The sequence below is a fragment of the Pelodiscus sinensis genome, chromosome 14 (assembly GCF_049634645.1).
Source record: "Pelodiscus sinensis isolate JC-2024 chromosome 14, ASM4963464v1, whole genome shotgun sequence".
Classification (NCBI taxonomy): domain Eukaryota; kingdom Metazoa; phylum Chordata; order Testudines; family Trionychidae; genus Pelodiscus; species Pelodiscus sinensis.
This window is the reverse complement of record NC_134724.1, coordinates 5,387,859-5,405,901: the sequence shown is the minus strand read 5'-3', so window position 1 is coordinate 5,405,901 and position 18,043 is coordinate 5,387,859. Positions and strand designations below refer to the sequence as shown.

General features: G+C 42.6%; 1 protein-coding gene across 4 annotated transcripts in view; it reads right to left on the bottom strand.

Annotated features, from left to right (window-relative positions):
* The window catches only part of DENND4A (DENN domain containing 4A), a 131,540-nt gene that overhangs the window by 65,519 nt on the left and 47,978 nt on the right, over positions 1-18,043 (bottom strand). For all 4 annotated transcript variants that reach the window (XM_075896888.1, XM_075896886.1, XM_014576592.3 and 1 more), the window contains exons 5-8: positions 16,710-16,879; positions 14,585-14,826; positions 9,580-9,646; positions 6,519-6,577 (exon numbers count right to left, since the gene is read on the bottom strand). In XM_075896888.1, the coding sequence (XP_075753003.1) occupies positions 6,519-6,577; positions 9,580-9,646; positions 14,585-14,826; positions 16,710-16,879 (538 nt within the window). The remainder of the gene's footprint in view (positions 1-6,518; positions 6,578-9,579; positions 9,647-14,584; positions 14,827-16,709; positions 16,880-18,043) is intronic.

Here is an 18,043-nt window from a genome sequence, read left to right as displayed (position 1 = left end):
AGAAACTCGGCAACTTCAGAAATTACACTAAGCATAAAAAACCCCTTTCCTACAGTAATTGTGGTTGCAATATTGTAGCGTGGATCCCACTGTAAGAATACACACGCTTCAAACAGATGAGAATGCACACTTTTGAATACTTGCATCAGTCAAGCACTCAAGCATCTTGTGCCCCTCTGGAAAGGCATAAAATGCTGGGCATCCACAACCCCCTCCTCAGCTCCCTCATGATTCAAAGCTGTGACTCCTGGAAGGTTCTGACCTAATGGGGCTCTCTCATAGTGATGACCTCATATCCATAGGCGGATGACAGATGGATGAGGACTGAGCTCCTGCTTCTTTATGTAGTTCTCTGCAGATGTATTGTCAATTGAGATCTACATGTTGGCGGTCGATAGAACAGGAGAAATGCCATACAAGACAGACTTGATAATCCCAAATTCTGGTATGCTTATGTGGCATTTCAAGATATCATGGGACCAGATCTCTTCCATCTGCAGGTGGCCCGGTGGGCTCCCCACACCGTTCCAGGTGGGTCTGTGATGACAGTCACTTTCAGAGAGGGAATCAAGAATGAAATTCTTTTCATGCTTTCTCAGGCTCTAGCCACCATCTCAGTTTTTGCAGACCTTGAGGTGGGACTATGACCTCAGCCAGAATTCAGAGGTAACAGGCACAGTCCGATAGAATTGATGAAGCCACCCTTTCTTCCTCATGTTTAGAATATACTGGGAGTAAAAGTCTCTTCCTCTAAATTCTAGCTGGGTAACAAAGTAGTCCGAACCAAGGATATAAAAATACTCGCTTTCTGCAGGATGCTGGAATGTCTAAAATTTATCGGGCTCTGGGGCTACTGTTTGCTTGATGACAAAGTCTTTGTGGGTATGTCTACACTACAGCACTAATTCGAACTAACTTAGTTCGAATTAGTTAATTCGAACTAAGCTAATTCGAATTAGCGCATCTAGACTTAAAAAGTAGTTTGAATTAGCGTTTTGCTAATTCGAACTAGCATGACCACACTGAGTGGACCCTGAACCAAGGTTAAGGATGGCCGGAAGCAGTGCCGGCAGGGCATCAGATTAGGACTTAGAGCGTAGAGCTGCTGTCTCAGGCTAGCCGAGGGCTGTGCTTAAAGGGACCCCACCCTCACCCCGGACAGACAGTTCTCAGGGGTTCCCCGGTTGCAAATCAGTCCTGGCTTGGAGTGCCCTGAGTGCCCACATTGGGCACATCACAGCACTCGGCCATCAGACCGGCTGCACTTGCCGCAGGCTGCCATCCGGGGGGGGGGGGGGAGGTCAATCAAGGGGCTTCAGGAGAGCTTCCACCCCGAGGAGCCCGCAGAGCCAGCCCAGTCCTCCCCATCAGGGGCTCATACCCCATTCCTCCCTCACCTCCTTCCACTTACCCCTCTCTAGCCCCCCTTCCTGATGTACAAAATAAAGGACATGGGTGTTCAAAAATAGAAGGTCTCTTTATTTAACAAAACTCGGGGAGACTGGGAAAAGGAGGTGGGAGAGGGGAAGAGAGAGGGTGGGAGAAGGGAGGACAACTAAAATGATCAGGGGTTTGGAACAGGTCCCATATGAAGAGAGGCTAAAGACACTGGGACTTTTCAGCTTAGAAAAGAGGAGACTGAGGGGGGATATGATAGAGGTCTATAGAAGCATGAGTGGTGTGGAGAGGGTGCATAAAGAAAAGTTCTTCATTAGTTCCCATAATAGAAGGACTAGAGGACACCAAATGAAATGAATGGGTAGCAGGCTTCAAACTAACATCAGAAAGTTCTTCTTCACAAAGCAAATAGTCAACCTGTGGAACTCCTTGCTGCAGGGGGCTGTGAAGGCTAGAACTAGAACAGAGTTTAAAGAGAAGTGAGAAAGGAGGTTGGGTCCATGGAGTGCTATTAGCCAGGGGGTAGAAATGGTGTCCCTGGCCTCCATTTGTGGAAGGCTGGAGATGGATGGCACGAGACAAATGGCTTGGTCATTGTCTTCGGTCCATCCCCTCTAGGGTACCTAGTGTTGGCCGATGTTGACAGACAGGCTACTGGGCTAGATGGACCTTTGGTCTGACCCAGGACGGCCATGGTAAGCTCAGGGCTCAGGGTCGGGGGTCTCAGTGGACCACCTTGATTTTATGCAAACCTGCTCCTGGGTGACCAGGTTGGCAGCTATCCTGCCCTAGACGGCCACTTTCCTGTGCCTAGTGCAGAGGTCGTGGATGAGGTCCATGATGTCTGCACTAGACCAGGCAGGTGCCCGCCTCTTGCGGACCTGGGCAGGCTCCCGGGAGCCACCAGCCTGGTCCCGGGAAGAGGGGGAGGGCTGGGTGGCAGCGGGTGGCTGGTTCGTGCCATGCCAGGTGCAGGGTCTGCTGGCTGGGTGCTGGCAGGCTTGCACCTGGCACGGGCACTGTAGCCAGCCCAAGCCCCTTTAAGGGCTCCGGGGCCGGGAGGGTGGCAGACGAGTTTCCCTGGTGGTGCCCGGAGTGGCCACCAAGGAAAGCTGGGGAGGGCTAGCCTCCCACTAGTTCGAATTAAGATGCTACACAGCCCTTAAGTCGAACTACTTAATTCGAACTAGGCGTTAGTCCTCGTAGAATGAGGTTTACCTAGTTCGAATTAAGCGCTCCGCTAGTTCGAATTAAGTTCGAACTAGCGGTTTGTATGTGTAGTGCCTATCAAAGTTAATTCGAACTAACGTCTGTTAGTTCGAATTAACTTTGTAGTGTAGACATACCCTGTGAGGCAAGGAAGGATGGCATTGCTACTTTGGTTCCACACTGTGCAATTCCTGACATTCTTCTTAGCCCAAAGCTAACAATATGGCCATGGATGACACTGAATAGGACAGGCATCAGCTCCTGAATTTACTGGCTTGTCTGATGTAGGCATGTAAAACTCCAGTTAATCAGATAACTGCTTAAACTTTAGGTTTAACTGGTTAACCGATTAAGTGAGATCCTGCTTCCACCCGTCGTACGCAGGTAGCTGGCTCCTGCTCCCGGCTCCCAACCCCCACAGGGCTAGAGCAACCCTCTGCCTGTCCAATTAGGGTGATGCGTAAAATCCCTAGTCTGAAGATGGCCAGTCTTGGTGCAGTTGTGGTGAGGTCCTATAAGGAGACCCATTTGGTCTTTCCATGGCCCCAAGAGAGCTGGCTCCCTGCTTGCGGAAGGTAAGGCTATTCGTCCTGGTGACAGGGAGGAAGAACAGATTTCCTCTAAGATTGTCAGTAAGAAATATGATGCTATCAGTACTAGTGTCCACATCAGCACTAGTTCTTGCCTTGGTCCTGGGGTCATTTCTGCCATCAGTCCAGACTCCTCAGAGGACACATCAGCAGTACTATCAGTAACTCTGCTGCAAGGCTGGAGTTGGTACCTGACTTCTCAAGGTCTGAAGACACTCATTGACTGCTCTAGTAAGCAGAACTTCAGTGGACTTGAGAATCCTGGAACAAAGTGCTGGCAAGCTTCTGTCTGGTATATGGTATCAGAGGGGTAGCCGTGTTAGTCTGAATCTGCAAAAGCGACAAGGAGTCCTGTGGCACCTTATAGACTAACTGAAGTGTAGGAGCATAAGCTTTCGTGGGCAAAGACCCACTTCGTCAGATGCATGTGCATCTGACGAAGTGGGTCTTTGCCCACGAAAGCTTATGCTCCTACACTTCAGTTAGTCTATAAGGTGCCACAGGACTCCTTGTCGCTTTTGTCTGGTATATGGCTCTCACCCAAGCAGAAGAGGTATCGACATCTGCTAACAGGGTTAACCCATTACACAAAGGGCAAGTCTTGAAGCCTGAGGACCTACAGTTCATCATGAAGTGGAAGGGGATGAACCATTACTCTATACAGGTGAGGGAGGGGGTCTAATTGACAAGAATAAGTCCTGATGGGTCATGTTTGTTGTGGTTTCATAGAGCAAACAAGATGAGAGTTTGGAAGATTTCTGAAGGGTGTAGCCAAAATTAACAAGAAGGTTGAATATTCATTAGGTCCATCTCTGCCAGGGACAGCAAGAGGTAACAAAGAAGGTGTCAAGGCTGCCCTGCCTTTTATGCCCAGTCATAGGCACATGATGAAGCACAGAACAAATGTGTGCCCTGATACACAGGATTATTCAAGAGAGATTTTTATCTCATTCACATGAGGCCCATGCTTACCTACAGTGGGATCCACACTGACACATACTCAAAAGGTGCAAAATTATTTCACTAAAGAGCTGAAATAATAGAAGCTGCTTTATACACAATATAGTCTTATTTAATTGAATATAAATCTAACCAGTGTCTTCATATTACAGAGTACTTTAAAATGCATGACTAATACTTGGAATTAGCATGTTGATATTTCCCAGACAGTAAAGAAAACATCAAACCTAGACACAGTGACATTTATGAAACAGTCCTATAATTTACAAATGCCAGAGGGTCTAGTGATTTTTCCTTAAATGTAATGGAAAATGCTCACAATTCTCAAGTTTGTGCTGTAATCCCATAGCTATTATGTGAATGCTATTTGATCAGAAAGAAAGTTATCACATTGCTAACTGATCTTCGTGGATTACACAACAATATATATATCTCAATCCCTGCCAGTCCCAAATAATTTCTTTATGTCAATTAATATTCAATATTAATAGCATCTTTATTCTTTGCATTGAAAATATGGGAGCATTTTTGTTTAAATTAATATTTAGCAAAAAAATTTCCATTATATAAAAATAAATATATGAAATAGTTAATACATATAACTTGGTTGTGAAGCAGTTAGGGTTCACATACAAACATTTACTTGACAGCAAGAGTTTACTGGACATAAACTCACAAAAGCACACAACTGAAAAGTTAAGCTACCTGAGTATATACACTCTACTTCTCCACCCCAAAGTAAACATCTTTACCAGTACTGCCGCTATAACACAGACCATTCTTTGCAGCCTGAACTCTATTTCATTTTGCTCCTTCTGTACACACCATTTCACCAGATTATTCCTCCAACACCAGTAGTTGGGGATATTCGATACAAAGCTATGAGGGGGACCAAAATGCAGCTGCGGATAGAAAATATTGTATCTGTGAGCAACTGCGCACAAGTCCACTTTTGTTGTAGGATAAAATCTGACAGAAAAGTAAAGTGCCTGACTCACTATCAAACAGGCGTGTAATTACATGGCTCCCTGTCAGTCAGGTTTGAGCACATAGCACAGACTTTCTATTACAACAATAAGGAATAGCTAAATAATGGTCCTACATCCAAGTTTTTTTTTAAAACTACAAATAAAACTAAAGTCTATAGACAATCCTCAGAATCCAGCTCTCTATAAAGTTTTGAGGTAAAAACCAAAAAGCTAGGATTGCAAAGGACACCATCAGGTAGGAAGACTTAAACTAACCTTCTGTGTTCTTTTCGCAGTGATTGGCCACATAACGTTTTGACTAAATCAGGATCTTATGCCCAAAGCTAAGCCCATTTAAGAACTCTAGCTCAACTATGGCCAGGTCTACACTAGACTTGGAAGGTCAGGTTAAGGTATGCAATTCCAGTCACATAAAATACATAAGCCAAGCTTGGTGCCGTCTTCACATAGGAAGCCAAGGGGATCAAACACTCCCGTTGGCTTCCCTTACTCCTTGCAACTGCAAGGAATATTGGAGCTTCTCTCAGCAGTCAATTTAGTGGGCCTTAACTAGACCTACTAAATCAAATGCCAGAGGATCAATCTCTGGCACTGCAAATGAAGACATGGCCTATGGAGTCACTACCGAGAATTTCCACAATTTATATATATATATTGCATATGATTGTCATAAGATATATGGACTTTTTTTTTTAAATCTCAAAGGCAAACTATCTTGAGAGAAAGATTAAATATGAAATACCAAAACACCTTTATGTTACTGTTGCAAGAGTGACTTACACTATTTTAGATAGGAGGTTGAACCTCTCTAATCCAGTACTCTTGGGATTTGATCAATGCCAAACCAGAGAATTCGCCGAATATTGTCTAGATAGGAGGTTGAACCTCTCTAATCCAGCACTCTTGGGATTTGATCAATGCCAAACCAGAGAATTCGCCGAATATTGTGTAGTAGCATTACCAACACTTCCTCCACTTACTGAGCTCGTAGAAGATGTGGAAATTCGAGCTAAATAGCAGCACAGAACTCTGAGCCAGGACTGGTGGCTGTAAACAAACTTTATGAGTACATGATAAGTGGATATCTGGTTAACTGAAATTATGCTGGTCCACTGATGTTGCTAGACTAGGGAATGCCAGACTAGAGAGGTTCAATCTACACAGTTATAAAATACAAAGACCTAAAATTCATGCCTTTATAAAAAGGCCAATTGGTTTAAAAACAAAGAAAGAAATCAAGTTACTGCCAGATACGTCAATTACAAAATATAGTAGACTGCTAAAATTATTTCATATTTCCAAGCTATAAATCTTCATGTCACCATTGTGTCAAGGTATGTTTCACAATTAAAAACAGAACAGTTCTACTTGCCTCAGTGGTAGAGGTGATGACACCGGCTGACTAAGAATCAAGTTATCATGTGGTGATAGCTATAAAAAAGGATTTGTATATAAATATTTTTAAGGTCCAAAATAAAAAAATAACAGAAATTGCACAACAGTCAAACATTTAAGCAATTTGAGTGTGGGTCTAGAGCAAAATATTCAGGCTTGCAGCCCGGTGACCGAGGCATCCCATGATATCAAGAAATGGAAACAAAAAAGAAAACTAAATTTTACACTTAGTAACTATAAAACTAGATAATTACAGATTGAACCTCTTTAGTCTGCACCCTCAGTAACTGACTGGTGTTGAACCAAAGAATTTGCCAGACCATGGGAGGTCAATATTGTCTAACAGCATTACCAATAGTGATAGAAATGTAGCCGTGTTAGTCTGGTGTAGCTGAAGCAAAATACAGGATGTTTCCATTGATTACTAGGCTCTTAGAAGAGGGGTAAATTAGAGCCAAACAACAGCACAGAACCCTGAGAACTGGAACTGATGTCTGAAAACAAACTTTAAGGGACCTAGGAAACTTGGCCACATCCATGATAAGTGGACATCTGGCTAACTAAAATCATGCATGCAGACTAGAGAGGTTCAACCTGTCTTTACAAGAAATTTACAACAAGCACGCTGAAAGCAATTGCTAAGCGAAGCCAAACAATTCTAATGACTATCCTGGGCGGTAAGAAGGAACGGAGGGGATTCTGAGTCAGGTTGGCCCTTTAAACCGGCATGTACCAGCACAGCATGCTCAAGCCACCCTGAATGAGTGTGTGCAGACCCAGAATAAAATGCACATGTGCAATCACTCAAAGAAGAATTTCCAGTCTTATATGCATGCCACATACAGCGGGATCCACACTGACACATTGAAATAACAATCTGCAAGGCTAAACAGCTACTTAGTCAAAAGACTTAAAATAATCTTTCAGGTTATAGATAATTTTTCCTGACAATGTTAGAGATCTCTGTAACACCAATGTACACCTGGAGTAACTTCACTGATGTCCTTCATCAGACATCTTGTAAGGATATGGTCAGTAGTAGTAATTTTTATTAAAGCTGATTTTGCTACTTGTACTAAATTGATATGTACCTGACCTTTTGCATACATCTAAGGCATCATGTACACTAAGGTAGCTGTAATGTGTATGTATGGTCCCACACCGAGGGATGTGAACTGTATCTGGTAGCAGCCCCCCTGCCCATGGCCCACCACAGGCAAAGGGCTGTTCCAGGCCCTTCAGGGGTTGGTGGTGTGAGTAGGGATGTAAAATCCTGACTCATCATTTAACGGGTTAAATCTCAATTTTAACCAGTTATCCAATTAAGCTAGGTCCTACCCCTGGTATCCCCTGTGTGGGGCTGCCGCTGCCAGCCCCCCAGTGTGGGGGCAGGGGCAGCAGCAGAAGTCAGCAGAGAGAGAAAGAGTGTGTAAGCATGAAAGACACTCTGTGTGAGAGACAGACTTCATGATACAGATTGTATATGACACAGAGATTTCTGTGCCATATACAATCTGTATCATGAAGTCTGTCTCTCACACAGTGGCAGTGTGTTTGTAACATTGACTGTGTGAGTGTGAGTGTTGTGGCTGTTGGGTAAGTTTCTAAGAGAAGCCATACTCTGTCTCTTTAAGACAGGGAAAGCTGTCCTGCTCCGTTGTTTCCTCCCTCACGCGCGCTACAGAGATGAGGTATGAGGGAAAGTGAGACAGAGAGAAAGAAACAGCATTGAAATGTTAGCAACAATGCACTGCCTCTTAAGACAGGCACTCCTCTGAGTCACTTACCATCAATGCTTCAGATTGGAGCAGCTCCACTGTGTTTCTCCCTTACCTCGACTTCAGCACTCCCCTCTCCCCTCCACCCCCCAAGATGCGGGGAGGGGCAGTTGAACACAGGCTGCCACCTGTAAGTATGCACACTCTGCTAATAAGCTTGGCGGGCCAGGGAGAAATGCTTGGCAGGCCAAATATGGCCTGCGGGTTGGATTTTGCCCAACCCTGTCATATACCATTTGTAACTTGGTCAGAACAGCAGAACTTATTCCACTAATTTTTGTTGTATGGCTATGAAATAAGCATCTGTTCATTGCTCTAAGTTTCTAACCTAACATGTTTTTATCCAGTCTGACTTTCTTTTCCAACAGGGTGCAACCAAATCAGGAAACTGAATCATAAGTCTCTCACAAAGTCCTTCATTAGAAGTTCCCTTATCCCCACCAACTCTGCATACAATTGAACAGAATAAATTTTTAATTAAAAGTCCAATTCTTGTGCCATTTTTATAAGCTGGACATAGTATAGATTCCTTTACATGAGCAGACAATAAGGGTCATATGTTTCATAAATTGTGACTCTTGAATGTGCAGCACTCTTGGGAGACTTCAGTGGTTACCACATACACACAGAGGACAGAATGAAGCCCTTTTAAAAAAGTAGTACTCCAGAGGGATAACCTACAGTAGGGATGGAAAATCCCATTTAATTAGTTAGCCAGCTATGTTTAACTTGTTAATGGATTAAACAGGGGTGGGTGGCAGCCCTCCCACCAGGAGCAAAGGCATACCAAAGCCAGGCCCACCATAAACAACCTCCCCTCTCCTGTGGCAGGGCCTGTGGGGCTGGAGCAGCCCCCACTGGTTAACCATTCACATCCCTAACCTACAACATCTCATTTTTGTTTAAGATGAATACAATAAAAAGAGGAAAATATTTCAAGAACTATGAAGGATTCCCACAGCTGCGCTGGCTTTCTGGAATTTACCCCTTAACAAATACATAAGGTTTGTTTTTTTTAAGTGTAAAATTAGATATACCCTTTGAAATATAATGCCTAAGAAAATGTTTTATTATAAACCTAAATTAAACTGGAAGCACGGAACATCAGATTTATCTAAGTGTGAAATATTTGTGAATTTAGCTGTAGGTCGTTTTTATTTTTATATGAATATTTAAATAAAACCATACTACATTTTCACATACGAGCAGCTGTACAATATGAACGATACTGCATATAGGTAAGAAAAATTTTAAAGTTACCTGAACTAAAATTCTTGGCCTCTGAGGAGATGGAAAAGGAACTTTGTGCATAAAATGGGAAATATGTCTGAAGAAAAAGAGAATACTGACTTTAAACATAATTGAATTCACAGCTTGAAAACGGTTTGTGAAATGCTGTACATCACCTCAAGTGCTTATTGTAGGCGACATGAAAAGTGGCCATATAAAAATGGCACAATATTGTTCAGTAAATTGGCTCCCAGAATTTATTCAGCCACATTTGCTTATTTTAATCACTAACATAAACTGCTGTCATAGTTAGTACAGTACTACAGAGCCAACAGTCAAGAGAGAGAAGTAGGTTCTAATTATAACCTGATTGTTAAGGTATTTTAACACATTTATGAAATGAAAGCTCTTGTATTAATTCGTTCTTGGAAATCAATATACCTGGTTATAAAATTCAAACCAAACAAACTCTTATACTTGTGCAAGTCCATGAAGGCAATGGGGTCGCACAAGTATCCCAGAGGGTGTAATTTGGCCTGAATTATCTTTCAGACTCCAGGGCTGAGTCTGCAAACTAGCAATTACAAAAATCTTTCCATTTATAAACTAAAACTATCTAATCTTGAAACACATATTGTCATTTTTATATAGTCACTTTTCAAAAGACTAGAACTATTGCCAACCCTGCAGGGTTGTCCTGCAGCCTCCAGAAATTAAAGATTAATCTTTAAAGATGTCACATGATGAAACCTCCAGAAATACATTGTACCAAAATTGGCAACCTTACAAACTAACTAGATTCCAATGTCATAGTTTTAGTATATTTACTCTGTAACACCATTTGCCAATGATCCTTGCACAGTAACATTAGGTAAAACCATGAGGTTAATGAACTGCTTATCTTCAAACTTTCAGAAACAAACTGTACCCAACGATCAGTGACAGAAAACAAAAATAAGTAGATTACTACAGCTCATTCACGTTGTAGTATTAAATGTATGGCTATAAATCTATTATTTTAAACTGTAAAAGAAAACTACTTTACAATCATGCAAATTGTTCAAAATGTCAATAGAAAATTCTGAAAGATCATATAAGAGATTTATGTATTTCACAAAAATACTTGGAATAGATTCATTCCTCTCCATACTGGAAGAATGATGGGAGAATTTTAGAAAGCCCTCCAAGTACATATATCTACAACATTAATTCTTATATTGCTTTGCAAAAGGAGTCCCTCATATTTTCCACATGCAAATCTACAATGGGTAAATGAATAAACGCTGCAGAATACTGAACAATGAGTTCCTCCCCACCTTGTGAAACTGTGCTAAACTTATTTAAATGGATGTATGTATCACATGGAAACACATTTTCCTTCAACAAAACTTAAAAAGCCAAATAAATTAGGCTAAATATATACAGGTAATAAACAGGCTAAGTTGTGCAAAAAGTGTAACACAATGTTGAACTGGAGAACATTAAATTGACAGATCATAAGCATTTCAACCTCAGCCATCAAAGTAAGTAAAATGTTGACTGGCCCCTAGTCGCTTCATCCTCCAAACCCCAAACTACTAAATTGTATTAAAACATAAAATATAACCCTTCACATTATGCCAAATATTACTTGAAAAATAAAATTAGTGGTATGGAATAAATATCATTTAAGGAATTATCTCTCTAGAAAGTTTTTCCTGACAGGCGACAGAATGATGTCATCATGTTCTCACGTTCTCTGGCTGCAAAAGTGGCCAGAGAGAGGGGGCCTGGCGAGCATAGGGTGCAGTTTGCTAGCTAACCTCTATATATTTTGAGCATCTAAAGAGAAATGCATCTAATAATATAGTACTCCAAAAAATAGCGTAAAGATGGTAGAAGAAAAACACTGCTATCACCATCTGTAATAAGATATTGTGACAGACATTGTAATCTTCGGGGTCACAATCCCATGGAATCTTCGGGGTCACACTGTCTTGTGGTTAATGAAGGGTTTTTGTAGAATTTTGTTCTGCTCCATGGTGGGGGGAGCCTGCCCTATCTCCTAAGGTACTAAAAACGAGAGGATTGGGGATTAAGGTGATGGACTCAGGGTGTAAATGCCTTCAGAGAGGCACCACTACCTGGGAAGGCTTGCATATAATGGGTCAAATCAAGTTTTCCGAGGCTAACACAAAGAAATGGATTTTGGCATAAAAAACACTTCCACTGGGCTTTCTCTCTGATCTAGTAAACAGACAGGTAGGTCCTTCTGCCGAAGCGGGGCTCCAGCTTTGGCAGACCTGTTGCAAAGACTTTGGCTACTAGGACCTGTTGAGACAGATGGGTGACTGTTAGGTTTAGTGTATATTTTAGTCTGTTTACTGTTGTTACATATTTTCTGTAATGATTTTACTTTAAGAATAAATGTATTTGCTTAGAAAGAGCTGTGTGGTAACTTTTAAGAGCTAGCAATACTATTAATAGCTTCCTCAGGGAAAGCAAAGCGGAGGTACTGGCTTGTAGATAAACTGGCTTGCTGGAATTATCACAGTGTAGCAGAGAGGTGTATATCCTTAAAAGCCCCAGTCAGGAAGGAGAGACATGGATCTCCACCTCAGACAGAAACCCAAGTGAGTGCCCTCAAGAGACCAAAGAGAGGAAAGATAGGCGCAGGTTCCCTAAACTGTGAGAAATACATTTACATTAAGAGGGGTGTGTGTGTGTGTGTGTGTGTGCGCGCGCGCATGCATGTGCACAAGCTTGAGGGATCACAGAGTGACATCATCATGTTACTCTGTGTCCCACCGCTCCCTCTGCCCTCAGCCGCCCTGACTCCTCCCTCCCTCCCTGGTGCCAGGCGCTCTCCTCCTTTGCAGGGGAGATCCTCAGGAGTCATGTGCTCCCTTGTGGAGGGGAGGCAGGAAGCCGTGTGCCTTCGCCGGTACTCCAGGTGGGAGGGAGAGGAAGGGAGCCGCAAGCCACATGCCTTCTGCCTGAGCCCTATAAAACACCCCCTCAGCTAAGACCCTGCACCCTCAGCCCCCTCACACGCTCCCTTAGCCAAGACCCCACACCCCTAGCACACTTACTCATACCCCCCCGATCCTGAGACTCCACACCCCAGCTGCCTCACTCACTACCCTGTTGAGACCCTGCAACCCTAGCCCCCTCACTTACCCCTTTCCACTGAGACCCCACACTCCCAGCTTGCTCCTGCCCGCTCCCCCTTGGCCAGACACCTATCCCCAGCCTGCTCCTACCCACTCCTCCCTGGCCAGACACTTACCCCCAGCTTGCACCTACATGCTCCCCTGCTCTTGCAACCTTCCCCCTGGCCGGACACCCTGCCTCCCAGAGAGAGGGGAGTTGCCAAGTGTAGTGAGCAGGGAGGGCAGGCCCCTAGTGAAGTTTCATTGGAAAAAAATATAGTGTGAATGCAGTCATAGATTTTAAAGGTATTTGCATTGTTCTCTCAATACTGCAACACCCAACTGATGAAACACACTAAGATTATTTGCAAAACCAACTAATGCAGTTGAGAGCAAAAGAGACTGAGTGCCCAAGTCACTTTTGAAAATACAATTTCAGAGCCTAAGTCAGTTGATATTGCAATGCTGAGAGGAACAATGTCTAAATACCTTTAAAAATCTTAGAGACAAGGTGGGTGAAGTAATACCTTTTATTGGGCCTACTTTTCTTGGTGAAAGAGACAAGTTTTTGAAAGCTTGGGCCAATATAGCTGGTCTAATAAAAGATATTACCTTACCCACCTTGTCTCGAATATCCTAGGACTGAGACTACGTCTAGACTGCAAGCCTCTTTAGAAAAAGAGTGTATAGACTACAACCAGTACTTTCAAAAAAGCAAGCCACCTTTTCGAAAGAGAGTACCCAGGCAGTCTGGTTGCTCTCTTTCGAAAAAGCATAGTTTGCATTACATAGCGCCTTTTTTCGAAAGCGCACTTTCGAAAAAAGGCATTCTTCCTCGTAAAATGAGGTTTTCCGTGGTAAAAAAAATCTGCCACCTTTTCGATTTACTTTTGAAAGAACACGGTAGCAGTCTAGACACAGGGGAAGATTTTTCGAAAAGAGGCCACATTTTTCCAAAAAACCCTGTAGTCTAGACACACCCTGACATAGCTACAACTAAACTGAATTTAAAAATCTGTCAGTCATAAAAAAATATCAAAACAGACACCTGATTTGAAGTTGTGCTATAAACGTCACCTAGCTTAGAGGTATTCCATACATGCTAGCCTATGGTTGCTATTTCAGCACAGACATGCTGGCATAGCCCCCTCATGCAGATGCAGCCTGCACTGACAGAAGGAAGTTTTTTGGTTGGTGTAGGAACACCCACCTCACAAAAGTTATTAGCTAGGTCAACAGAAGCCTTTTGCCATTGACATAGGCATGTCTACACTGGAGACTGTCAGTCAAGGGTGTGTTTTTTTCACACCAATGACTAATGTGGCCAAAGGTACAAAACTTGTGTGTATCAAGCCTTATTCTTCATTCAGATTATAGATATTACTCTTTGGATAAAGTGTGATATGTCTCCCTATAAACAGCTAAAGGACTATTCTCACTTGTGTTAAAATTCAGTTCAATAAATTACTCACTGCAAAGGGACAAAGATTTTATTATAAAACTAACTCCTTTATCATCTCTGAACACACATGCAACTGGGCATTTTTATAATCTTTTTGACCCACTGCATCTGATGAAGTGTTTATAATCTTTGTTCTCTTAAACAAAATGTTTAAAGATCCTGGAGTCACTTATACAATCTTAAAAAGAAATGAATGGCTTAAGTGGTACATGGAAAGGAGATAAAATACATTTTAGAAAGAAAAACAGGTATTTAAAGCAAAAGCACATCCAAGAGGTAAGTTTATCCATGGGAAAATGAACATTTGAGTCATCAAAATAGCAGCAGAATTGAGAATTAAACACAAAATAATATATCAGAAAGTCAGTCAATTATCAAAGTAACACAAAGAATTCACAACAACTTGAATTATCAGCAAGAATTTAACGATGAAATAACTTACTTTTCAATAGGCAGGACATGAGGACCCGAGATGGAGTAACGATAAAGAAAGGTAAGAAACTTCTTGAAAGCATCAAAAAAAGGCCAGTGGGAGAGTAGACAAATGCATTTGTTAGTCTGAACTGTTTTGGAGTTATCTGACTTCCCATCTCCAGTAGCCACTAGCCCTAACTGAGATTTCTGTTTTTCTGTGAGATTCTCCTCAGGATATGGTTCATAGAATTGAATAGCAGCACCATATACCTGCAAACAAAAATATATTTGATTACAGCTATGTACATCTGCCTAAACAAATGTATCTTCTGAAATTTCTTTCAAAATATTATGATCACATATAAACCACACCCTTTCAAAATAATTTTAAAAAACAATATAAAGCCAGATATGAAAAAGACAAGTTAACACAACTATTCTTAAGGCAGACAAGGAAATAAAAGGTACAGAGTACAGCTGTCTCTATAGCTGCCATTTCAACTACTTTTGGGGGTGCTCTATAAGCAACTCAAAGCAGTAGATACAACTCTTCAATAAAGCCCTCCTGAAATCCATCTTACATTATGTGAGAAATACATGCATGGAAACAAGATGACTGTTCCCATGCTTACAATATGAAAATCCACACTGCATTTATGAAAATTTACTTTACTCTCTTTTAGATTTCTGATTTCACACACTAAGGTAATCGGAAAAAGGGGAAGAAAGGGTATTTTGGATTAGGGACTGGCCCTGAACCCACTGAAGATAACAGAAAGATCCACCGTGTTAATAGTCTTTCAGTGAAAGCCATTAAACAACAGGATCCAAAGGGTTTTTTTTAGGGCAGTCAAGCGATTAAAAAATTTAATCGTGATTAATCACGCAATTAATTGCGTGCACCTCCCCTTTGAAATGCCACCACGGCAGCACTGCATGGAGCCTGGGGTCAGCTAGAGTCCCCAGCTGACCCCGGGCTCCATGCAGCGCTGTCCCATTGAAACTCCACCCCAGCGCCTCAAAGGGGCAGCACATTAGGTGCTCAGGATTAGATAGAGTGCCCAGTTGATCCCGGGTAGGGAAGTTAAAGAATAGTCAACTAGTGAACTAGTCGATCCCGTCCCCCCCTTGCTGCTTCTATCAGATAGAGGCAGCAAAGGGAGGTGGGGGAAAGGGGTACTTCAAAGTGGCAGCACCGCACAGCCGCACTGAAACCCCAAAGCAGCATTTCAAAGGGGCAGACATGGAGCCTGGGGTCAGCTGAGGACTCCCCATCTGATCCTGGGCTCTGCGCGGCATTTCCCCACAACCCGGGGCCAGCTGGGGAGTCCCCAGCCAACCCTGGGCTTCACTGCCATGGGGAGCCTAGGATCAGCTAAGAGTCCCCAGCTGACCCCAGGCTCCACATCTGCCACTTTAAAACGCCACCGCTGATGTTTCAAAGGGGCAGCTGCCGTGGAGACCATGGTCAGCAGTTCCCAGTGGAACTCGGGGTCAGCTGGGGGCTTCCAGCTTATCCTGGGCTCTCCGGGTTCCCAGCTTCTCTTGGGCCCCCCAGCTGACTCCAGGTTCTGGGGAAATGCCACGCAGAGCCCGGAATAAGCAAGGGAGTCCCCAGCTGACCCCAAGTTCTGCTGCCCTGCAGAGCTCAGGATCAGCTGGGGACTCCCCAGCTGCCCCTGGGCTTCAGGGCTGCCCCGGGACTCCCCAGATGATCCCAGGTTCTGGGGAAAATGCAGCGCAGAACCCAGATCAGATGGGAATTCCCCAGGTCAGCTGTGAGATGGCTGCCCCTTTGAAATGCTGCCTCTGCACATTTCAAAGAGACAGTGGAGCCCAGGGTCAGCTGGGGAGTCCACAGAGGCACTTCAAAGGGGCAGCCCAGCATTAATGCCTGTGATTAACACGTTAAAAATGTAACTCATTAATCCTGGACTGCGTTAATCGCGGGTGTTAATGCATGTCAATTGACAGCCCTAGTTTTTTTTTCTTAACTGTGTGAATGTGTTTATAACATGTCAAACTGTATAGCAAAATATTTCAATGTTATTAATGTAATTTTCTTGCACTTATAGTCTGCTCTTTTCTGAGCATTAACTCTTCAAGGTTACAAAAAAAATCTCAAGTTTAGTATTTGAAAACTTTTTCAATACCTTCTCAGCTGAAGCTCCAGTTAGTACAAATGTAGAAAAAACTGGAAAGGAGTATTTACTATTAGATGGCCAACACTCAATAGTTGCACCCATGGGTAGACAAAAGAGAGGCACTGATTCTGGTAATGGGAATGATTCGTAGTCTTCTTCAGGAAATCTGCATATTAAACCTATTAAAGCAATTGTTAAAAAGGCAGTTACAGAACAAGTGTGCGTGAGACCTGATTTCATATGCAGAAACTATATAAAAGAACAAATTCATATCATGACATCCTGAAGAACTTTCAAAATGTCAAGCCTAGCGTATAACTTCAGATTAGTAGCAAAATTCCAAAGAACATGACTAAGAATATTGTAAAATGCCTGAATCTCAAGGCACCACACAGTAATGTAAAATTAATAAGATTGTTTGTTTTTCCATATCTACAGTCTTAAGTGTATTTTCTTCTATAATCGCAAATAACAATGGAAAAATGTTTCATTACATTTCAGAACCGTAAAGAAAAAAACTGCACGTGATGAATATAGGTAATAAATCTTTGAATAAAATTTAGTCTGATTCAACAATGTGTTTAAAAATATAGAGAAAAAAAACTTTAAATTTCTATTTTTATATAATTACCATTAAAAAGAGAGCTCTTCAGAGGATATAAATGGGCATAACTCCACTTACATCAATAAAGCCTACACTAGATGAAGATCAGACTTTAAGTTATACCAGACTAACCATTTTTATTCTTAGCTACTACTTCAAAATACATGAAGCTCTAGAGCAGGGGTGGCCAACCTATTTAACAAAGAGAGCCAAAACAGCAGCAGAAAAAATGCTAAGAGCTGCACCAGAATTGTCAAACAAAACAAAAACAAAACAACAAAACACAACAAAAACAAAAAAAGCCCCCCCCCCCGAATAGAATTGTCGAGCAATAACAAAAAAATTTTTTTTTTTTAAAGGAGGCTGCCCCTTTAAGACAGACACCATCGTGGGCGCCATTTTTAAAACCCTGCAGCTCCGACTCGGTAAACCCAAGGAAGCCAGAGGCCGGAAGCCATTGGATGGGCGAGGCCGCAGGAGTGGCTTCACAAGCCACACTTTTGGGGGGTGGGGGGAAAGAGCCGCATGCAGCTTGTGAGCCACGGGTTGGCCACGGCTGTTCTAGAGCAAAGGTTTTTCAACCCGGGGGGTACAATCACCTGTCCCTTCCCTATTACTAGATAAAGGGAGCATTTGAGGGTCACAATTAAGGAAACAGTTGAGAAATGATGTTCTAGAGCAGGGCTACTTAACATGTGGCCAGTAGGCCGCATGTGGCCCACAGCCTGTTTGTTTGCAG